General features: G+C 46.1%; 1 protein-coding gene across 1 annotated transcript in view; it reads left to right on the forward strand.

Annotated features, from left to right (window-relative positions):
* Positions 1 to 24,622, forward strand: part of ABHD2 (abhydrolase domain containing 2) — a 109,188-nt gene that overhangs the window by 75,035 nt on the left and 9,531 nt on the right. The window contains exon 6 of the mRNA XM_005694967.3: positions 15,890 to 16,073. Within this exon, the coding sequence (XP_005695024.1) occupies positions 15,890 to 16,073 (184 nt within the window). The remainder of the gene's footprint in view (positions 1 to 15,889; positions 16,074 to 24,622) is intronic.

The following is a 24,622-nucleotide window of genomic DNA, read 5'->3' on the forward strand; positions in this document are numbered from 1 at the left end:
GTGTTTTCATGGGAAACAAATGAAAATTATATCTATAATCTCACCATAACTAATTTTCTGTTTCTTCATCCTCCCATTCTTTGATCTACGTGTACAGTTTTTGAGTGCAGTGATAGGGTGTATATCTATGGTGACTTAACTTAAATAATTTCATATTCACTAACATAAAGATGCATAGTCATTTAATCTTTTTAAAGAGCCACCTTGCTGTGATTACCCCATTATAGTTTATTTAACCATTCCTCTTTGTAGTCATTTAGGTTATTTAAAGTTTTTCAGCATTTTAAATAACGAAGCTATGAATACTTCTACATAGAATCTTTTTCTTCTCTTTAATGACTTCTTGGGAGTAGATTTCCAGGAGTAGGATTTTGGAGTCAGCATTTCTTATGCATGTTTATACGTATTGTCAGATTGTCCTCCAGCAAGGTTGTTCCAGTTTATTCTGCATTTGGTGGCATGTAAGGGCAGGTAGGGAAGCGTGAGCAGGTTCACCTGCTCTGTGCCTGCCTAGGGGCTCCCCATCCCGCTCCTCCTCAGTGTGCACTCCCACCTACAGACACCCATTTTACAGACTCTCTTTTGTACAACAGTTTGTTTAGTGGCTTGAAGATATAGGAGAAACCCCAGATTTACACATAAGACAGGAGCATGGGACCCTGATGCTGGGAAAGATTGAGGGCAGGAGCAGAAGAGGGGGTGACAGAGGATGAGATGGCTGCATCACTGACTCAAGGAGCGTGAGCAAACTCCGGGAGATAGTGAAGGGCAGGGAAGCCTGGCCTGCTGCAGTTCATGGGGTCACAGCGTTGGACACGACTTAGCAACTGAACAACAGGCACATAGGGAATAGTGAGTAAGTGGGAGACAGGTTTGGGTCCAAAAGACAGAAACAGAATCTAACAAAAATGAAAACAGTGGGGAATGATGATAAGGTCTGGGACTTCCCTGGTGGTCCAGTGGTTAATACTTCACCTTCCAATGCAGGGGTGCAGTTTCAATCCCTGGTCACGGAGCCAAGATCCTACATGCCTTGCAGCCAAAAAGCCAAAACATAAAACAGAAACAATATTATAACAAATTCAATAAAGACTTGAAAACTGTACCACATCCAAAAAAAAAAAAATCTTAAAAAAAAATAAGATCCTGTACTTGGATATACAAATTCAGCTTCACGAGTAAAGAATGGGGATGTATGGCTTGCTTGGCCATAGGATCTGGGATGGGAGCATGAAGTGCTAAAAGCATGAAGTGCCAAGAAGACAAGAAATACCTTGAGAACGCTGATCACGTGCCCAACACAGGGAAACATCCATTTCCCTTGGACAGAATCCTTCCCACTTCCGCAGCAGCCCTTGAGGCGGTTAGTAAGACTGTGATGGAAAGACTGAAGCCCAGAGAGGCTAGGTAATTCAGGCGGAGAGATAGAGGCAGTAAGTAAAACAGACAAGATGACAGCCTGGATCTGGCCGCCCCAGCTTCCAGAATCCTCGGAGGAGAGCTGGGTGTGTGTGGTCCAGGCCCCTGCCCCACAGCGTGCTGAGCCACAGGGACAGGAGATTAGCTTAGGGGCATTCACACCCATATCCGGAAGTCTAGTGGCTAAAGGAGAAGAGAAGAGATGCTCAGTGTGGGATGTGGTCACAGAGCGGCCACCCCGGCCCTGCCACTGGCTGGCCATGTGTCCTTGAGTTTGCTTAACCTCAACTCCAGGTTCTTCACTGGCAAAGTGAAGATTACAATTTTACAATTAAATGTGGGTTACCAAGGACTTAGCCGGCAATTGAGTGCATAACATACAGTAACAGCTTATTAAATGTTCGACTTACTCAGATACTTGAAGATCCATTAATGCTAGTGAGAGATTAGCAGTGCTCTGTGTGGCCTAGATAAATAAGTTCTCCAAGGGCAGATGGGAGTATCAGTAATAATTACAGTACAGTATGATGAGTGAACCACTAGAGAGGGTCTGGTGGGCACACCACCACAGTGTGGGGAAACCAGCCTCTTTTTCTGTAGGCAAGGAGTCATTCGTGGAAGGAAGTGTTCTCCCAGAAAAAGCATTTGAACTGGCTCCTCAAAGTGAGGATGGGGGATTTCCCTGGTGGTCCAGTGGTTAAGACTCCATGCTCCCAATGCAGGGGGCCCAGGTTCAGTCCCTGGTCAGGGAACTAGATCCCACGTTCAGCCACTAAAGACGTGGCACAGCCAAATAAATAAATACTTTTAAAAAATGGTGAGGATGGTTGCAGCTCATAAATAGAGGGAAGAGCTGTAGGGGAAACAGTAGTACAACTGCTTTTACAAGCATTTCACACCTAGGCTGGCCATCAGAAAGGAAGAGCCGTGGGATTAGAGTGCCTAACATACAGTTAACAGCATGTGCCTAACATACAGTAACTCTGTGTGACCGCGTGGACTGTAGTCCGCCAGGCTCTGTTCGTGGAATTCTCTAGGCAAGAATCCTGGAGGAGGGTTTTGCCATTCCCCTCTCTAGGGGATCTTCCCAACCCAGGAATCAAACCAGTAGTAGTACAGCTGCTACTGGTACAGCTGCTTTTAAGAGCATGACACACCTAGGCTGGCCATCAGAAAGGAAGAGCCATGGGATTAGATGAGTCCTTGTAGGCCAACTCAGCCCCCACGTTTTTCATAAAAATTTAACTGTTTCCTTCTTTGTTGTTGTCACCATTTGCTTCATCAGAATTTTAGAAGTAAATTCCTATAGTGTATTATATTTTAGTAGTATTTCCGAAAGACAGGTGACCTAGAAGATATGGATGATTTTTCTAGCTGTGTTATTTCGTTCTTTTGTTTATCGGTACGTCTTTGACCTGTTCAGATGCATTGTTTAACCATCAGTTAATAAGGTCAAACGAATGTGACCTTAGGTCAAAAATCCAGAACCCCAGTGCTTTGTTGAAATCCAAACAGAAACATCTTTGGTGGCTTTGAGAAAGCATTAGTGCTTCCATAGGCGCTGTTCATTCTGGGAGACAGTGGAGGACAGGAGGCCTGGCATGCTGCACTCCATGGGGTGGCAAAGTATCAGACACGCTTAGCGACTGAACGACAGAGTGCTATTGATACGACTTTAGCTTTTCTCCGGTGGCTCAGATGGTAAAGAATCTGCCTGCAGTTGAGGAGATCCAGGTTTGATTCGTGGGTCGGGAAGATCCCTTAGAGAAGGGAATGGCAAGACTCTTCTCCAGTATTCTTGCCTAGAGAATTCCTGAACAGAGCCTGGCTGACTACAGTCCATGCGGTCGCATAGAGTGGGACAGGAATAAGCAAGGAGTCTTAACCACTGAACTACCAGGAAAATCCCTCTACACCTAATATTATTCATTTTTAATTACTGTTGCTCTGTGATATCACTTAATTTCTGATGAGATTCACCCTGACTCATCACTTCTTCAGTGTGTGCTTTAGACTTCCCTGCTTGTTTATTTTTTTTTTTTTTCCATTGAACTTTAGAATTATTTTGTCAAGTTCTGTGTTGAATTTCTGTACCAGTCCAGATGGACTAGATTATGCGTGGAAACAACCCGTAAATCTCAGTGGTTTAAAAACAAAGATTTATTTCTTCCTCAGACAACAAACCCATCCTGGGCTGGCTGAGGGGTCCTGTGTCCCGTCCCCGTCCTCACTCAATGGCTCAGGTTCGCCGAGCAGCTTCCAGCCAGAGTGACACCCAAAGCACACCCCTTGGGCAAGCCTAACTTCGCATGGTGGGGGAGGCGCATTCTCCCCAGAGAGGGAAAGTAGATTTTGGTGAATTCTAGCACACTGTATTACAATTTTTTTTTAAAAGGCTTTTTGATATGGACCACTGTTTCAAGTCTTTCTTGAATTTGTTACAATATCGCTTCTGTTTTCTGTTTGTTTTTTTTTTTGGCCGTGAGGCACGTGGGATCCCAGCTCCCCGACCAGGTATCGAACGCGTACCCCCTGCACTGCAAGTGTGGAGTCTTAACCACTGGACCACCAGGGAAGCCCCTGTATCACAGTTTTGGAATAGGAATTTTATTGTATAAATTAACTTGGACAAGTTTGTTGTCATAGTACTTTCTCATCCAGGCATATGGGACTTCCCTTGAAGTCTTTCTTTATTTTTCCCATGAAGAACTTCTGGCTCTTAGTGTAGGTCCATGGTTATCTAGATTAGAATTCCCCTGGGGAACTTCTAAAAGATACCAACGCCAGGGGCCAGGCCCCAAGAATGCAAGGCCCCCCCAGGGTGGAGAGCCATAGATGTAGCTCTTTCACATCGCTTGTTTCCTGTTCAGCTTTTCCTTTCAACGTTTTATTATACAGTTGTTCAAACTATAGAAAAGTAGAGAGCATAGTAAGATGAACTCAGGATAAACCCATCACTCAATCTCAACAATTTCTCAGCTTTGGGCCAATCTTATTCCATCTGTTAACCACCCCTTCCTGTGTCCCCCTTCAAAGATTATTTTGGAGCAAATCCCAGGCAGCCTATCACGTCACCTATGACTGTTTCAGCGTGTGATGCTAAGGTACACGCACTCTTTGTTTTAATCTGCTAGGGCTACCAAAACAAAACACCACCATCCGGTGGCTTAACTACAGAAACGTACTTTCCCGTGGTTCTGAAGGTAGAAGTCCAAGTTCAAGCTGTTGGCCGGTTTGCCAAGGCTCCTCTCCTTGGTTTAGAGATGGCTCTCTCTCTCTCTGTGTCCACATCTCTGTCTGCATCCTAACCTCTTCTTATCAGGATACCGGTCAGATCGAGCCGGGCTTCCCAAGTGGCGCTAGTGGTAAAGAACCCGCCTGCCAGCGCAGGAGACGCAAGAGACTCTGGTTTGATCCCTGTGTCAGGAAGATCCGCTGGAGGGGAAATAGCAACCCACTCCAGTATTCTTGCCTGGAAAATTCAATGGACAGAGGAGCCTGGCGGGCTACAGTCCATGGGGTCACAAAGAGACAGACACAACTGAGCAGCTGAACCACTGCCACCACCGTGTTGGGCTAGGGCTCACCTGGAAGACCCCAGTTTTACTTGACTACCTCTCTCTAGAAGCTCTGTCTCCAAACAGAGACATTCTGAGGTCCTGGGGCCTAGGACCTCTGTATAGGAATTTGGGGGGGACTCAAGTCAGTCCATACCATAAATGTAAACCACCATCACACCTGAAACAGTATCCTTCACAGCCGTTCAGTTTCCCCAGCTGACTTCTTTGTTTTTGTTTTTCCTTTTTAATTATAATTTTGCTCAGTTCAGGATCGGAATCAGGTCCCATACACTGCAGCTGGCTGAAAGGTTCCTTAAACCTCTTTCAAATCTCCTTCCCTCCACTTGTATTTGGCTTCCGCTCACGTCTGCCTCCTCCGTGTGGGGTGACTGGATGTGATGTGAAGGAGGCGCCTGATCTCTGAGACATACCACAGCCCACCCAGAACATACGTGGGCACCGGGCACTGGCCCGAGGGCCCCGCTGACCTCAGGCTGCCCACGTCCTGTGCGGAAGGCCCTTCCCTAGCCCTCGCCGGGTTGCTCCTTGTCATTCAGGCCTCCACCAAGATGGCACCTTCCTGGAGAGCCCTTCCGAGACTGCCCTCGACCCACCGTTCTCATCTAATCCCCCTCTTCACGTCCGCCAAGGCCCTTATGATTTGGTGAGACCGTGTACTTGTCTGCCTGTTTGTTTCCTGTCTCTCCGTCCCCAGTCCCCCTCTACAAGCACCAGAGATCTTTGTTCTCCTGCTGTGGCTCCCCGGTGTCTCTGCTTGGCCCCTAGAAAATGCTCACTAGGTCCGTATCGCCTGGGTGAGGGCTGAGGGGTGGAATGTGAAATGACAGTTTTTCTGGATGCAAGGTGAGGTGCAGATGGGCACGTCTCAAACAGGTGTGTCTTGTGGTTGTGTGACCTGCCCTTGTGCAAACCATGTCACTCTGGAGCAGATGGCAGGCCCTCCTATCACAGAGATCCCCTTCTGGCCTTTCGAAATTGTGAGTTCAACCAGAGGCAAACTAAAGAGGGCATTAACAATAAGCCCTTCTTTTTTTCCTGTGTCCCACCCACCTCAGATCTCTCTGAGAAAATTGCAAAAAGCCTTTTCCTGCTTACCTACCAACTTTGTTCGAAACCACATAAGCACTATTTCCTTGTTATTGGGCATCCTTGCTGATGTGATTAGAAATTGTTGGCCCTAGATCTCTCGAACAGAATTTCCTAAATGGATAACCGTATGTTCTTGTGACTTAGAATCACAGGAATCCTTCCTGCTGCCTTTGAAAACATAAATTCATTAAAGGAAAATCCCTCATGAAGCAGTTACCATTTATCTCGCATTAACAGTGCTAGGCACGCGCTGAGCATCCACGGGTGTTACTTCCCTTGATCCTCCTGACGCCTTGGAGGTTGGCATTAGTTTCCCCACTTGCCAGGCTAAAGGAGGTTAAGTACCTTGCCTAGGGTCACACAAGCAGAAAGTGGCAGGACCCGCCTTCAAACTGTGTGGTTCTTAACCCCAGCTCAGTGCCACCTCTGTCATAGTGTTCATTTCCTATTTGAGACACTGCTTATTAGAGTGAGGGGCTTCCCAGGTGGCTCAGACGGTAAAGAATCTGCCTGCAATTCAGGAGACAGGGAACTCTACTCAGTACTCTGTAATGACCTATATGCGAACAGAATCTAAAAAGGAGTGGATATATGTGTATATATATAACTCATTCACCTTGCTGTGCAGCAGAAACTAACAGCATGGTAAATCAATGATACTCCAATAAAAATTTAAAAAACAAAGTTGAGTAACTTGCTCCAGGTCACAAAACTGATGAATGGGTGACCGAAGATTCCCACTCAAGCTGTCTAGTCCTGGAGTCCATGCCTTTTTTTTTTAAGCTTTATGCTTCATTATGTGTTTGGTTTTTTAAAATATTTTTTGTTTGTTTGTTACAACATTGCTTCTGTTTTATGTTTTGATTTTTTGGCCACAAGGCATGTGGGATCTTAGTTCCCCAACCAGGAAACCTGCACCCCCTGAACTGAGCATTGAAAGGCAAAGTCTTAACTACAGGACGGCCAGGGAAGTCCCTTGGAGTTCATGCTTTTGAACAACAGGCTAAACAGCCTTTCTTTAAAAAAAAAAAATTTTGTTTATTTATTTCATTTTTGGCTGTGTCAGGTCTTAGCTGTGGCACGTGGGCTCTTCCTTGCAGCCTGCAGGCTTCTCTCTAGTTGTGGCGCTCAGATTCCTGAGCGAGAGGCCTCAGTTGCTCCATGGCGTGTGGGATCTAAGTTCCCTGACCAGGGATCGAACCTGCGTTCCCTGCATTGGAAGGCGGATTCTTAACCACTGGACCACTAGGGAAGTCCCCACACAGCCTTTCTGTGTAAGGAACTACATCCTGCCGATACTTCTAAGGAGTAAGGAAATAGTTCCCAGTCGGATATATTTTAGATTTAAAGCAAAAGAACAGCGAGAGCTTCTCAGAGTCACAGAAATAGGCCTGGTGGGTTTGAGCTCCATTTTTTTTTTTTTTAATCTCACATCCTACAGACATTTCATGAGGCCAGACCCCGAGATGAGAATACAGATGGTAGTCTAAGCCCCCTGCTTTCCTAAAGCTCCCCATCTAGTGAGTAACAGCTCAGAGTCGAGGGAAGAGGTTGGGAGACAGTCCCAGTCGGGCTGCACTTGCTGGCTGGGCTTTTCCAAAAAGAACATTTACCAAACTGCACCCTTTTTAAGGACAGGAGCCAGACTTCTGTGTTTAATTTTCATACTGTGTTAATCTCCTGCACCTAGTGGATCACTCAGAGATGCTCAGGAGAGGCCTGCAGAAGAAGGCAGTGTTTCAGAGTCTGCATTCCCCAGCTGGGGAGGTCTGCAGTAATATAAAGGCACACAGCGTGGGGTCAAGCAAATACCACTACATGGCCATGTTACTGCGTTTTTCCGCCTTTCACTCTAAGTTTGTGTGTTCTGTGAGCGCTCGTAGACGAGAAAAGGTGGAAGTTCACTGGAACCTTTAAAAGGCCTAGCCTCTAGGTCAGCTGACCGCCTGTGGACACTCACAAGGGCCAATTTGAGAAGCTGTGCTTACGGAGCATAAATTTCTGTTTTAAATTTGGCCTGAATTCTGACTCGTTCTACATGTGGGGATGGCAAGGCCCCAGTGGTTATTTTGAAGCATGCAGTGCTTGCTTTCCAGCGGCGTAAACTTCAGAATTGGCTCCTTGCCAAATCTGGTGGGCCAGGGCTGGGGATGGGGTGGAGGGGGGTGGTGGTGGATGTGGGGGTCACACACCTCCATGTTACTGGCTTGTTCTGTAGTACATGTAGTGCTTGCTTGCTAAGTCGCTTCAGTCATGTCCAACTCTTTGTGACCCTATGGACAATAGCCTGCCAGGCTCCTGTCCATGGGATTCTCAGGCAAGAATACTGGAGTGGGTTGCCGTTTCCTCTTCCAGGGGATCTTCCCACCTTGGGGACTGAACCCGAGTCTCCTGTGTCTCCTGCATTGGCAGGTGGGTTCTTTATCGCTGACTCTACCTGGGAAGCCCCAATTGTAGTATATGTTTATTTAGCTATATTTTAACTTTCTAAAATTCATTTTCATTCTTTAAAAATAATTCCTCATCCCTTGCCTCAGAATAGTTCATAGATTTTTTTTTTTAAACCAGCAGAATTTCCCTTTTGAAGAATTAAATTCAGTGACATTATCTGATCTGACCAAAGACAAAATGTGAGGCCATTAGGATGAGTAGTAGAATCCACAGGGGTAAAATTTATCAATCTTTTAAATTTCTTATTTAAATAGGACTGGATCAGACTGGGTCCATAACCCTGTCATCTGAATGAGATCAATGAATAACACTTGAAAATCAAGGAACACCTAGAAGTCGTGAATATTTTTTGAAGTGTATTTATCATACAGAGCCTAGTCTTTAATTGGAACACAGGAGTCGTGGACATGTGGGCTGTCATTGGCTGAAGGCCTTATCCCAACAGTCCAGTGTTCACATTCAGAGCAGAGTACAGCTGGATCAAGTCCACCAGCCAAGGAAACAAACTGGAAACCAAAATGATCCAGTTGTGGTTATTCTGACCTCCGTTTCTAAGACTGACCCTGGAAATATTATGACCAGAAAGTTAAGAGCCAAGCAACAACGGATCCATGAGTCTGATCTCGATTAGAGAAAAAAAAAAGGGATTTTTTTTAAACAGTCTTTTCTATATCGTATGAAAAGAATCAAAATAATAATCCCCATAAGGTGACCAAGTCTCTTACAATCATGAACCTCCTAAGAACTTATGACCAAACACCGACCTAGGACATTTTGGCGTTGAAAATGGTCTCAAACTATTTACATTGCCTTTTCCTGTGAGTTTTAACAGTGAAGTGGGCTCTTCCTTTATTTCTAAACACTTGACTTTCTTGCATTAGCATCAAGGTGAGCAGACGTGGCTAAAACCACAGCATCGTGTTTTATTGCTCGGAGAGGGAGCTCATTAATGTCCATTTGGGTTTAATACTGGAATTGTTTTTGTATTTAAAACTATCCTTTGTAATCTCAATGTAAGATCAGAAAGCTGTGCCTTACTTAGAGTACAGTATTTCCATCTTAGAAAGGAGGGAGGCCCTGTACCTAGGGCGACCGTATAATTTAGCATCCCAACTGGGTCACTTTTGAGAGTGAAAGAGAACTTTCCTCATAACTGCATCAGAATAACAGACAAACTCTGAGGTCTCTCTCAGGCAAACCCTCCAATATAGCAAGCTATAGAGATCACCCATGATCCAATGCATCTTGCCACCAAGACTTGCAGATCAGTGATTTCCTGTTATATTTTTAAATTGTTATTGATTTATCTATTCATTCTTGACTGTGCTAGGTCTTTGTTACTGCACTCAGGCTTTCTCTTGTTGCAGTGAGCAGGGGCTACTCTTCATTGTGGTACAAGGGCTTAGTTGTCCTGGAGCATGTGGGATTTTACCGAACCAGGGATTGAACCCATGTCCCCGGCATTGGCAGGCGAACTCTTAACCACTGGACCAGCAGAGAAGCCTGCAGATAGTGATTTTTAAAAGACTTCTACTTTTCCATAAGTTCCTCCTACCTACCGTTTCAATTGCTGCAGACTGTTCTCAATCGTATTCATGATTCCAGATGATAACCCAGAGCTGTTTTGCCTGTGGTACAATTGTGTATAATAACTGCAGGAGGGTGCCATGGGGTGGCGGGGTGAAGAGAGACAGAGGATGAGAAAGTGAAGGCAGTGAATTTGCAGAAAGTCAAGCATCTCAGTAAAACATCTGACAAGACCATCTGCTGAGAGGACTCGAGCATCAGGAGAGTTCCCAGGGAGGGGCCAGAGTTTGGGATGTGTTCAGGGCCATCCCATTTGCACTTTCAGGATGAGATCTAAATATTTAACCTTCAGCTGGAAGAGAGCCGCATTCAGCACCCTGTACCCAAGGAAACAAAGCCAAGAGCATTCATGCATGAAAATCTTTGTTTCAGAGATAAAGACAAGGCCAGTTAACATGGTGGGCCAAAAGGGCTCTCGCTTTATTTCTACAGCTGTTTTCTTCCCTGGCTGACTCAACTTGGCAGTAGCTTGCCCACAACTCAAAGAAATGACTCACACACCTTCACTAGGAAAATGCTAGGGACTGCGAGGCGCCTAGCTGCCTGCCAGCAGAGCCGTGTTGCTGGCTAACCAGATCATACTCAGGGGTTAAATTTAGGGGGAAGGATATTTAGGTTCTTTTTCCCCGATCCCCCGTACAGTCACACCGGGTGTTATTGTGTGCTCTCATTCCAAATGATTCAGACTTCCTCCTTACCCAGTTCACATTGTGGCACACCCACTACGTGCCTAGCATGGAGTTAACGGATGACTCAACGTCTCCATCCACAAAGAACACCAAGTCTGGTTCTTGTATTCCAGCCTACTGAGTCATGTCGGTGCCATTTGGGGGGAATATGGCTTTGAAATAGTAGCATTCAGACTGCCTTAGCCTCGTCTCTGTTTAGGGGTGGGAGGTATAAGAAAAGGGTCTTCCCTGTCCTCCACAGTTGGCCTTTCAAAGATGGGCCTGTGGGACTCATCTCTCTAAGGCCAGGGTGGTGGTGGTAGTGGTAGTCGCTCAGTTGTGTCTGACTCTGTGACCCCCACAGACTGTAGCCCGCCAGGATCTTCTGTCCATGGGGTTCTCCAGGCAAGAATTCTGAAGTGGCCATGCCCTCCTCCAGCGGATCTTCCTAACCCAGAGATCAAACCTGGGTTTCCTGCATTGCAGGCAGATTCTTTACAATTGAGCTACAGGGAAGTCCTAAGGCCGGAGTAGTGTCTCATATTTCATTGTGTCTTAAAATTGCAATAAGATTAGAGACCTCAATCTTGTTACTGGTGCTAATCCCTTAAGGATTAAATATGTAGAACCACATTAAAATCTTCCTAGTATTAAAAAACAGATTGCTGTAGCTCTTAACACCAGGTTGGCCAAAAAGTTCGATCAAGTTTTTCCATAAGCTGTTACAGAAAAACCCAAACGAATTTTCTAGCCAGCGTAAACACATCCAGGAAGGGGTTCCCAGACACTGAGGAACTGAGAGTGTTTGGTAACTGACATCAGGTGGAGATCTTGGGAGGACCCAGTGTCTACCCAAACGCTGATCCTGGAGGTGGGCAGACGCCATGTCTTTGCCTTTCCCTTGCCTGGGAGAGACAGCAGCCCTGCACAAACACCCAGCAGCTTGTCCAGGATTATGCAGGCCTGGCCTTTTATCCACATCAGAAGTGCTTGGATTGAATGAACTTGCAGCTCCTAAATGGAGAAGGCAATGGCAACCCACTCCAGTACTCTTGCCTGGAAAATCCCATGGATGGAGGAGCCTGGTAGGCTGCAGTCCATGGGGTCGCGAAGAGTCAGACACGACTAAGCGACTTCACTTTCACTTTTCACTTTCATGCATTGGAGAAGGAAATGGCAACCCACTCCAGTGTTCTTGCCTGGAGAATCCCAGGGACGGGGGAGCGTGGTGGGCTGCCGTCTCTGGGGTAGCACAGAGTCGGACACGACTGAAGCGACTTAGCAGCAGCAGCAGCAGCTCCTAAAGCACCTACACAATTAGCTGTAACTGCTCCTCAGAATCCGTCTGCTGATGCAGGAGACTTGGGTTTGATCCCTGGGCCAGGAAGATCCCCTGGAGGAGGAAGTGGCAACCCACTCCAGTATTCTTGCCTGGGAAATGCCATGGACAGAGAAGCCTGGCAGGCTGCAATCTATGGGGTCATAAAACAGTCGGACACAACTGAGCGACTAAACAACAGTATTTCATTCAGCATGACATCCTCAAGGTTTGTCTTTGTCACAACATGTGTCATGATTTCCTTGCCTTTTTTAAAAAAAATTTTTATTTTTACTTTATTTTGCTTTACAATACTGTATTGGTTTTGCCATACATTGACATGAATCAGCCACGAGTGTACATGAGTTCCCAATCCTGAACCTCCCTCCCACCTCCCACCCCATATCATCTCTGTGGATCATCCCCGTGCATTCCTTGCTTTTTAAGACTGAATAATCTTCCACCAAATACATGTATAACATCTGGTTTATTCATTCATCTGTTGATGGACACTTTTATTGCTTCCACCTTTTGGCGGTTGTGAATAAAGCTGTCATGAACATGGGTGTCCTTAAATGATATTTCAAAAAGAAAAAAGAATTAACAGAATACCCTGTCTAAGCCCTTTACCTATATCATCTTACTTAGTCCTGACTTCACCAGCTTCTCTAGGGGCCACCAGCTGGTATCATCCCTCCTGGGCACACTGGGCCCAAGTGCCCTCTCCATTCAGAAGTCTCCTCTGTGTTTCTGAATGGGTCTGCCTCCCTTGACACCTGTCCCTACGTCACCAAGAACATTTTACCCTGATCCCACAGAACATGTTGGCCGTCCCTCTGGACTGAAGTTTGTCTTTCCTTCTCCCTGCTGGCAAGGCGATCCTGTAAATAACATCTACTTGGTGCTTTTCTTAACACCATGAATCATTGTACACGTGGGCATAGCATCCTCTTCTGTAGCCTAAGACACTGATCCCTGAGAGTATTGCTCTTGCTTTTGTTTTCCTCTGTGTGCGAACCGAGGTGCTCTTGCACACCTTGAATGTATGTTTTGATTTCAGTGAGTATGGGAGGGGCTTCTCAGCGCCCACCTCTGAAGGAGCATGGCACGTACCTTTGGTAAATTGTCCCTTCCCTCATGGGCGCTACTTATGCTGTGTTTCCTCATACTGAGGGGCCTCTGGGAGCTTCTCTTGTTGTTCAGTTGCTAAGTCATGTTCGACTCTTTGCAGCCCCATGAACTGCAGCACGCCAGGCTTCCCCGTCCTTCACTATCTTCCTGGAGTTTGCTCAAACTCATGTCCATTGAATCTATGATGCCATCCAACCATCTCATCCTCTGTCGCCCCCTTCTCCTCTTGCTCTCCATCTTTCCCAGCATCAGGGTCTTTTCCAATGACTCAGCTCTTTGCATCAGGTATGCAAAGTATTAGAGTTTCAGCTTCAGCATCAGTCCTTCCAGTGAATATTCAGGGCTGATTTCCTCTAGGATTGACTGGTTTGATCTCCTTGTTGTCCAAGGGACTCTCAAGAGTCTCCTCCAGCACCACAGTTCAAAAACATCAATTCTTTGGCACTCGGGCTTCTCTGCAAGTAGCCAAAGAGAAGTCTGGCTTGTCTCTCTACACACACACCTGAAATACATGCCGTCCCTCAGCATCGTCAGGGAACTGGTTCCAGGACCCTCTTGGACACCAAAATCCACGGATGCTCAAGCTCCTTATATAAAATGGCATAGTATTTGCATAAAACCTAGGCACATCCTCCTGTGTACTTTAAAATAGAGGTTCCCAACCTTTTTGTCACCAGGGACTGGTTTCCGGGAGTTGGTGATGGACAGGGAGGCCTGGTGTGCTGCGATTCATGGGGTTGCAAAGAGTCGGACACGACAGCAGCTGAAGTGAACTGAGGCCTCCCTGTCCATCACCATATCCTGGAGTTCACTCAAACTCATCCTCTGTCGTCCCCTTCTCCTCCTGCCCCCAATCCCTCCCAGCATCAGGGTCTTTTCCAATGAGTCAACTCTTCACATGAGGTGGCCAAAGTACTGGAGTTTCAGCTTTAGCATCATTCCTTCCAAAGAACACTCAGGACTGATCTCCTTTAGAATGGACTGGTTGGATCTCCTTGCAGTCCAAGGAACTCTCAAGAGTCTTCTCCAACACCACACTTCAAAAGCATCAATTCTTCAGCGCTCAGCTTTCTTCAGAGCCCAACTCTCACATCCATACATGACCACTGAAAAAACCATAGCCTTGACTAGACGGACCTTTGTTGGCAAAGTAATATCTCTGCTTTTGAATATGCTATCTAGGTTGGTCATAACTTTCCTTCCAAGGAGTAAGGGTCTTTTAATTTCATGGCTGCAGTCACCATCTGCAGTGATTTTGGAGCCCAAAAATATAAAGTCTGACACTGTTTCCACTGTTTCCCCATCTATTTGCCATGAAGTGATGGGACCAGATGCCATGATCTTTGTTTTCTGAATGTTGAGCTTTAAGCCAACTTTTTCACTCTCCTCTTTCACTTTCATCAAGAGGCTTTTTAGTTCCTCTTCACTTTCTCCCATAAGGGTGGTATCATCTGCATATCTGAGGTTATTGATATTTCTCCCAGCAATCTTGATTTCAGCTTATGCTTCTTCCAGCCCAGCGTTTCTCATGTTGTACTTTGCATGGAAGTTAAATAAGCAGGGTGACAATATGCAGCCTTGACATACTCCTTTTCCTATTTGGAACCAGTCTGTTGTTCCATGTCCAGTTCTAACTGTTGCTTCCTGACCTGCATATAGGTTTCTCAAGAGGCAGGTCAGGTGGTCTGGTATTCCCATCTCTTGAAGAATTTTCCACAGTTTATTTTGATCCACACAGTCAAAGGCTTTGGCATATTCTATAGAGCAGAAATAGGTGTTTTTTCTGGAACTCTCTTGCTTTTTCGATGATCCAGGGGATGTTGGCAATTTGATCTCTGGTTCCTCTGCCTTTTCTAAATGCAGGTTGAACATATGGGTGTTCATGGTTCACGTATTGCTGAAGCCTGGCTTGGAGAATTTTGAGCATTACTTTACTAGCATGTGAGATGAGTGCAATTGTGCGGTAGTTTGAGCATTCTTTGGCATTGCTTTTGCCAATTGGAATTGGAATGAAAACTGACCTTTTCCAGTCCTGTGGCCACTGCTGAGTTTTCCAAATTTGCTGGCATATTGAGTGCAGCACTTTCACAGCATCATCTTTCAGGATTTGAAATAGCTCAACTGGAATTCCATCACCTCCGCTAGCTTTGTTCGTAGTGATGTTTTCTAAGGTCCACTTGACTTCACATTCCAGGATGTCTGGCTCTAGGTGAGTGATCACACCATCGTGATTATCTGGGTCATGAAAATCTGTTTAGTATAGTTCTTCTGTGTATTCTTGCCACCTCTTAATATCTTCTGTTAGATCCATACCATTTCTGTCCTTTATCGAGCCCATCTTTGCATGAAATGTTCCCCTGGTATCTCTTGTAACACCTGATAATACCGTGTAAATGCTATGCTTATGTATGGCCAATTTAAGTTTTGCTTTTTAGAACTCTGGCAATATTTTTGATCTGTGTTTGGTTGAATCTGCAGATGTAGAACCCACAAATACAGAGGATGGGCTGTATACTTACATTTCTGTCTGTCTGTCTCTCTCTCTTAATGCTTTGGCACCCACTTAAGTAACCCTCCCAGCTCACGTTTTCTCCAAACTTTGTTGCGTCTGAAATAACCAATTCCTCTTACCTCTCTGTCCACAGGCTGCACCTGGGAATTTGGAGCCATGGTAAACTACATCAAGAAGACATATCCCCTAACCCAGCTGGTGGTCGTGGGCTTCAGCTTGGGCGGTAACATTGTGTGTAAATACTTGGGGGAGACCCAGGCCAACCAAGAAAAGGTTTTGTGCTGTGTCAGCGTGTGCCAGGGCTACAGTGCACTGAGGTGAGTGATCCTGGCCACGTGCTCCCACCTCCTCCTGCCACTGATCCTCCAGTTAGCTTTCATTTATTGAGATGTCCCCAGCATACCAGACACTGGCCCGTGAAGACCTGGGGAAATGCTAGGGCAGACTAAGCAGAAGTTTCTGGGTCTTGGTTTCACCTTGCTTTGCTTCCACATCGTATACTGGAGCGGTCCTGTCAGACCCCTTCAGCCTGGGATATGCAGCTGTATTTTGGGGGTCAGATCTGTAACAGAGTAAGCCAAAGCTCCCTCCTCTAATAGCTGCTGTTTCCCTTTGGAGTCTCTGAGATGACTTACGTTCTTCATGTTCCAGGAGTTTTGTAGGACTGTGGGTTTATGAAAACACAGGAGACTTGGCAAACCAGAGTCTGAGAGCTGGACCACCTTATGACCCCAACCTCTCCTACGTGCCAAAGAGTTGAGTCTCAGATGGCATCTGGAAGGGATCTGTAGAAACCGTTTAATCCGTGCCCTCACAGTCAAATAGTCATCTCTCTCAGCATCGCAGGATCACACATGAGATGACCTGCTGGGTAGGGGTTTACCTTTCCCCTTAGTCCTGACAGCAGAGCCCCTCAGGATGAGTCCTAGGGGGACACTGTTGTCTGCTCTGACCTCCCCGCCCAGATCAGTGTTGTCCTCGATCACTCCAGAGTCACCACGCACACACATTCACACACACACACACATACACATACATACACATTCATGTACACACACCCATACACATACACACTCACAAACATGCACATTCATATATACGCACCCATACACATACACACATACACTCACACACATACACACTCATATACACACACATCTCTCCACACTCTTTAAATGCATTCATATTTTTTCCTATACTCACTCTTCATGATAATGTCTTTTATATTATAAATGGTTCATGAAGAAATCTAAAATCACACACAAAAAAATAAAAAACAAACTCCCTGCCCTGATTGATTCAATCTAATACCACAGTCCTTGTAGACAATCCTTACTTACTGCCTCATCTGTATTTCTCGGTATCGTTTAAACCTATTTTGTCATTTTCTAATGGATAAGGGGCTATTTCTAAAAATATCTATTACTGGAATTTGAAATCAACAAATCCAAAGGGCAAATGCTGGCTCAGAATTCAGCCTCTGCCCAAGCCTTAAAGCTTGGCCAAAATGGAGAATTTAAATGTACCCCAAAATAGACAGGAAACACTGCCCTGCTGGAACGTTTCCTGAGTTCCGGGGGTGAGGCCTGGGTCCCAGTTATCCTCACCTGCAGTATGGGGCTGATAATAGTTGGAACCTACCCTGTGGTGCCTTGGTGAGGGTCAAATGAGTTCATGAGAATGAACTACTTGGAACAGTGCCAGGCACGTAGAAAGTTGTCAGTAACTACCAATTATCGCCATTATGCATTGTAAAATGAGAAGTGAGCTACATCAGTGGATCACAAAGACCAGTCTAGAGAACTAATCACTTGGAGGATCATGATAAAAATAAATTCATTTTCTCAGGCCCCAGCCCTGGAGATCCTGATTCGTGAGTCTGGGGTATGGGGCCAGGAATCTGCTTTTGGACACATTTCCCAGGTGACTCCTGAGGTGTTAGCCACGTTTAGCACTCGTTGGGCCCAGGGACCTTAGTGGTCTCTCCAGCTCTATTGCAGGCTAGGTTAGTCTCCTCATCCTCCTGTTGGGAATCCTCCCTTTAAATTCCCCTCTACACTCTGGTTTGAACTGGGACATGTTCCTTTGTGTTGACTTGGCTAGAAATACCCAACTCCCGATTCTCAGCCATGATGTAACCAGAGTTACCCAAAGCCCCATCCTTGCCAGTAACTGGGATCTTAGAGCAATGAGCAGAGGGCCCGCCCCAGGATCCCGGGGAGACCAACTCTCGTCTGACTAGCGGTCCAGTTTTTGGCCAGGCTTCTAGTGTCTGTAAAAATCAGAGTCCCTTCCTAAACCAAGCGTTGTCAAGTGACTAGAACACTGACTTCGTGTTTAGAGAGCATTGGGTTTGACAGGAAGGAGAATGTAGGGCAGGCTTGTTTTCCCCGTTTTTTAACGCGCAGAATCGTCAATTAACAGCCTTGTTTCATTTTACTGCAACAGCGCCATCTGCTGTTGGCCAAGCACACGACTCGCACAATTGAGGATCCCAGGGGTGGGTTTAAGCTAGGAAGCTAACCAACATCTGTGAGGTGCCCTATGCACCTTGCAGACGTGGTCCACACCACTTCTCTTTGGGGCCTTAGAGATCTTCATATTCATAATCATTTTCACATCAGTCATCTGCAAAGAGGAGAGAAACAGGCAACTTTATCCTCTGGAGCAAAGAGATGCAGTCTAAGATCCTACACCCTACGCACAGGAAAACTGGAGGCAGGTCAAAGAGACGCGGCCGTCCTGTGTGTGCTGGGGCCGCTCAGGCTCAGGTCCCCTCAACGTTTTAATGAGATCTACTCGCCAGGAGACAGTGCCTTACTTTCAACCAGTGTAACCTTTTTTTTCCTGCCGAGGCTTGCGGGCAGTGAGCCTTTTCCACACTGGAATGATGGCAGCCATGCTTCCTTTACACGGAGGTGAAGCGGGGAGGGCCCATCTGCTGCTGCAGGGGCCACACAGGAGTTCATGCTTCTGGTAAATCCCTCCCCTAGTTGAGTCTCCAGAACCGCTCGTCAGTGATCCGTCCTCTCCCTCTGGCTTCTCATCCCGTAATGCACCTCCCCACTAGCTAGAGCCTGTTCTAGGCTCAGAAGCCAGCCCCCGCTTGCTGTAGTTAGCAGAGTCTAGATGCTGCTAAACTAGCTCACGCTTGATGAGGTGCTGAACCAGCAAAGGAAGATGACAGATGTCCCCAAACTACATTGTATCCAGCAGACTTAACTCGTTCCCTCAGCACAAACAGCTGCCAACTAGCCCTGGAAATGTGTGTGTTCAGACTCAACCTGACTCTCTGGTTTAATTAATCATTTAACGCTGTTAAGAAGACATGCTGCGTGCCCTGTTGTTCAGTCATGTACGACTCTTTGCAACTCCATGGACTGTAGCCCGCCAGGTTCCTCTATCCATGGGATTTTCCAGGCAAGGATACTGGAGTAGGTTGCCATTTCCTTCTCCAGGGGATATTCCTGACCCCTGGATCAAACCCACGTCTCTTATGTCTCCTGCATTGCCAGGCAGATTCATTACCACTGAACCACCTGGGAAACCCCTGATTAGAAATCGGGGCATCTTGAAAGAACTTTATTGGTTGAGATAGGTAGATATATGGATGGGTAAAGCACTTCTTGGAGCCATCTGCTTCCCAGGCTGACATTCTCTATCTTCATGAGATGCATGCCCAGGAGCCTGCCCATCCCCCAGACCTCTTCAGCTGAGGCCAGAATTCAGACCCATTCTTAACACCACCAGTTGGCCAGCTCTCCACTCACTACATGCACCCTTGTCTGCTGAATTTCAACCACTAGCAGAAGCAATGAAAACACCACCAAGGCTCCCAGGGCGACCTCTGTCAGGCCTGAGATGGAACTGCCTACATACCTCACCTATAGAACAATCTTGGTTGGAATATTGCTTCTCTAATTCAACCTCCTAGTTTGACAGATAAGGACACGGAGGCTTGGAGAGGTGAAGTGGCTTCCGCAGAGTTTGGTGAACTACCCAGTGGGGTCAGATGGGCCATAGTTCCAAGTCTCTGTGCTAACTCATGCCCACGGGAGGCCTGGACATCTTGTTAGACCTTCATCCCATCACCAGCCCCATTCCCTGGAGCCTGGTTCTGCCCCCTCCCTTCTCTCACTGCAGAAACATGGCATATAAATTGGAGCTTGGCTTCAGTGGGAGCTGAAGTTCCCAGTGAGGTTCTTGTTGGGCCGTGTGTGTAGTGGTTCCAGACCACTGCTGATCTTTCCTCAACCCTAAGAAACAGTTGATGAGTTTCATGGTTAATGGTTAAAACTGACTTTAATCTTCAGCTCTCCTCCACAGGGTAGATAATTTTCAGGAGATCATAATCCAAAAGATTTTATATTTTCTGACTTCTTCTCTTTCCCCTTCTTCATTATTATGGAACATTTTAGATATATACAAAATAAAAATGATGGGGTATTGGACCCCTGTATATCCACTACCAGCTTCAAGCGTGCTTAACTTTTGGCTACTCTTATTTCCTCTGCACCTCATCCACACATCACTCCCCTGTAAGCTGGATTATTTTGAAGCAAATCCCAGACATTATTGTCATATCATTTGTAAATATTTCACTTGGTAGCACTAAAAAGACTCTAAGAACTTTTTACTTTTAATTGGAGTGTAATTGCTTTGCAAGGTTGTGTTGGTTTCTGCCATACAGCTAAACCTGGTAGAGTCATAAGTGTACCTACGTCCCTTCCCTCTTGAACCTCCTTCCTACCACCCCTCTAGAGCACCGGATTGAGCTCCCCGGCAGCTTCCCACTAGCTGTCCATTTTATGTGAGATCACGTATGTTTCAGCGCTACTTCCTCAATTTGCCCCGCCCCTCTTCTTCCCTGCTGTGTCCACAAGCCTGTTTCCTATGTCTGCGTCTCTTATTTCTGTCTTGCAAATAGGTTCATCACTATCATTTTTCTAGATTCCATATAGATGCATTAATATACAATATTTGTTTTTCTCTTGAACGTTTTCTTAAACATAATCACAATATTGTCATCACACCAAAAGATTATTAATTCTGAATATTAATGTCATCCTGTTTGTAGTCAGTGTTCAGATCTCCTTGACTGTCTCACAGAAGTTTTTTAACAGTTTCTCTGAATCAGAATCCCCATTATGTCCACACACTGCATCTATCGATTTGTCTCTTCAGTCTCTTTTCGTCTATAGGTTCCCCTCTCTTTCATTTTGTCTCAGTTTGTTGTTGGTGCTGGTATTGAAGAAGTCAGGTCTTTTTTTAAAGAGATGAAATGAATGGGTTTTTTTTTTTTTTAGTAATACATTGATCTCGATTATGCTTTATTATGGAGAAGGCGATGGCACCCCACTCCAGTCCTCTTGCCTGGAAAATCCCATGGATGGAGGAGCCTGGTGGGCTGCAGTTCATGGGGTCGCGAAGAGTCGGACACGACTGAGCAACTTCACTTTCACTTTTCACTTTCCTGCCTTGGAGAAGGAAATGGCAACCCACTCCAGTGTTCTTGCCTGGAGAATCCCAGGGATGGGGGAGCCTGGTGGGCTGCCATCTATGGGGTCACACAGAGTTGGACACAACTGAAGCGACTTAGCAGCAGCAGCAGCATGCTTTATTAAACTAATATAAAATTAAGTTCAGTCCCTTAATTTTATACTCAAAGGTTATCCCTTAAATATACTGAATGATAAACCAAAGATACAAGAATCACTGTTGGCCAGTGTTCACTGAGTGAAGCATTGGTCCCAGCATCCTTATCCCAGTCCCTCCTTGAGCCCCAGGCCCCCATGAGTCCCCAGAGCCTTTCAGTGAGTGGTTTCTCGGGTTGGGATGAGATGGTTGGGTGGCATCACCAACTCGATGGACATGAGTTTGAGCAAGTGCCAGGAGTTAGTTATGGACAGGGAAGCCTGGCATGCTGCAGTCCATGGAGTTGCAAAGACTTGGACACAGCTGAGCGACTGGACTGAACTGAACTGAACCTTTGGGGTTATTCAACCGAGAAACCCACAGAACTGAAGCATCTTCTCATAGCCCAGGTTTATGATCAGTGCCCCCTCCGTTCCCCACGTCTGCCGTCCCTCTGATATGAAGTAAAACTAACAAAAACGGTTGGAAGGTCAGCAAAGGGAGAAAGGGACGAGGGCAAGACTATCTCTTCATTTCTAGACTATTGGCTTTCTGAGGAAGGGGCTGTTTGGGTCCAAGGTCAGAGAAGGGGGACCCCCCCCCCTGGCAGCAGGCTGCAGTTCACAGACTGGGTGACACCCTTCTGTGACACCCTCACAGACCAAGAAGCAGGTGCCCACAGCCCTGCCGTAGCTGGGGTCCTGCCTGAGGTGATCTGGCCCGTCCTTTCTACTCATGAAGTGTTCGAGGGGCCGCCTCCAGCCCCCCGTGGGTTTATGGAGTGACCTTTTGACTTCTGAAAGCAATGTTAGTCTTCACTGTGTGCTTTAGCCCGTGTTTTATGAGCACGTCACAGGCCATTAAACCCACAAACCCTTTCACTTTTAACTTCCCACTAGCTCTTATTTTTCAACTGTGATGTTATGGGGAGTGTTTGCTATGCCAGAGCTGAAGTGTGACAGCTTTTGGGAAATAACTTTCATAACTCCCTGGGTTTATATATGTATATATATATACATATATAAAAATATATTTGAAAATGTTTTATTTGTATTTCTTTGATTATATTTTTCAATTTAATCACAGCTTCTTTTGTAAATTGTTTTGGTCATGCCATTACCAATATTTTTGCTTTTATTATTTAAATTTATTTATTTTTAATTGGAGGATAATTGCTTTACAACATCGTGTTGGCTTCTGCCATGTATCAACATGATCCTTGTTTTTGTTTTTTTAATACCTATGAACCATCCTTTCTCTCAGGAGTCCTCTCTCTGGCCATCTGGGAAATGAGACTATTGTGGGCATAGTGACACCCAGATTCATTCCCAGGGTGGAATCAGGCCTTGAGACCAGAAATCTGCAGAATGGAGGTTAGCAAGGACGCCATGGCAGCTGTGTTTGGGTTCACACCCAAGGGAAGAAAGCCCAGAGTGGGGAGGGCTGACTGGCAGCCTGGGAGTCACCACCTTGGTGTTTGTTCACCTGACATGTGGGCAGGGAAACCTGGCCACAGAGGCGAGCAGAGGAGGCTGGCCCTGCGGTCTCCTCCCGCCACACAGGTTGGTGATCTGAGCAGGGACGCTTGAGCCACGCCAGCCTGGGTCACACTCAGCCGTACCTGACCGTTCTGGTGGGACCTCTCTGAGTCCCTGGTCTCCTGATCTGGAAGTGGGGATATTACCTGTCTAGTGACCCCCCTGGAGAAAGAAATGGCAACCCACTCCAGTATTCTTGCCTAGAGAATCCTATGGACGGAGGAGCCTGGTGGGCTACAGTCCATAGGGTCGCACAGAGTCAGACACGACTGAAGCGACTTAGCATGCATGCATGCATTGGAGAAGGACATGGCAACCCACTCCAGTGTTCTTGCCTGGAGAATCCCAGAGACGGAGGAGCCTGGTGGGCTGCCGTCTATGGGGTCGCACAGAGTCGAACATGACTGAAGCGAGTTAGCAACAGCAGCAGCAGCGACCCCCCCCCCCCCCACATCAGAAGGTTTTGCTTTGCCGACCACACACTAGCTCTGGAGGCAGAAAGACTCAGGACTACCCCCACAGCCGTGCCTAGAGGGGGCAGAGGGCCTCAATACTTCTCCCTCCATTCCTTGCCCCTTAAATATTCTAAGAATAATCAAAAGCAAGCTCAACTTATATGGTTTTCCTTTGCCTTGCAAATGGCAACAAAAGAAGTATCTTTTTTCCCTTCCCATTTTTTAAAAATTATGTCGAATGATTCTTTAAATTCTCTAGTGCTTTACAATTTAAAAAATTTCAAGTGCCATTTGCAGAGACGTGGATAGACCTAGAGACTGTCATACAGACTGAAGTAAGTCAGAAAGAGAAAAACAAATATCATGGAATATCACCTATTCGTAGAAATCTAGGAAAGTGGTAGAGATGACCTTATTGGCAAAGCAGAAATAGAGATACAGATGTAGAGGTCCAAACTTACAGACACCAGAAGAGGAAGGGGCAGTGGGAGGAATTGGGAGATTGAAATTGACACATGTACACTACTATGTATTAAACAGGTAACTAATGAGAACCTGCTCTAATAGCACAGGAAACTCTACTCAGTGCTCTTGTGGTGACCTAAATGCGAAGGAAATCTAAAAAATTGTGCATGTATGTGTACATACAGCTGATTCACCTTGTTGTACTGCAGAAACTAACACAACATTGTAAAGCAACTATACGCAGTAAAAATTAATTTTAAAAGTTTCACACACATGATTTCGTGTAATCCCATAATAAGCCTTCCACCCATATTGCCCGTTCCCCTTCCCTCTCCCCACCGATAACCACTCGTTTATTCTGTGAGTCTGCTTTTTTTAGTTTTATTTGCTAGTTTATTGTATTCTTATATATTCTACACAAAAGTGATAAAATGAAGCGTTTTTAGGTTTTGCCACCCGCTTATCTGCTCCACACACCCCGTCCCTACGCACAGTCCTGTTATTAAGCCAGAAGAACTTGCTTGCAGGGTAGAAAGCCAAGGAGAGAAACTGTTCAAATGACAATCGAAGCAGGTCCTGTGTATGACAAAGACCTAAGAGATGGAAGAGGGGTCAGGAGTGTCGCCAGCAAAGCCCGTGGCCCCAGAGACCACTTGGGCTGGGGCCTCTCGCTGAGCAGCGTTCATTCACTTAGTGTTCGGGTGGCTCTGCCCTTAGTCTGAGGACCACGTGCTCAAGCCCAGGTTCCCGCCGAGGGAGCCAGCCCCCTCCAGT

This window comes from Capra hircus, chromosome 21, assembly GCF_001704415.2.
Source record: "Capra hircus breed San Clemente chromosome 21, ASM170441v1, whole genome shotgun sequence".
NCBI classification, from domain to species: Eukaryota; Metazoa; Chordata; class Mammalia; order Artiodactyla; family Bovidae; genus Capra; species Capra hircus.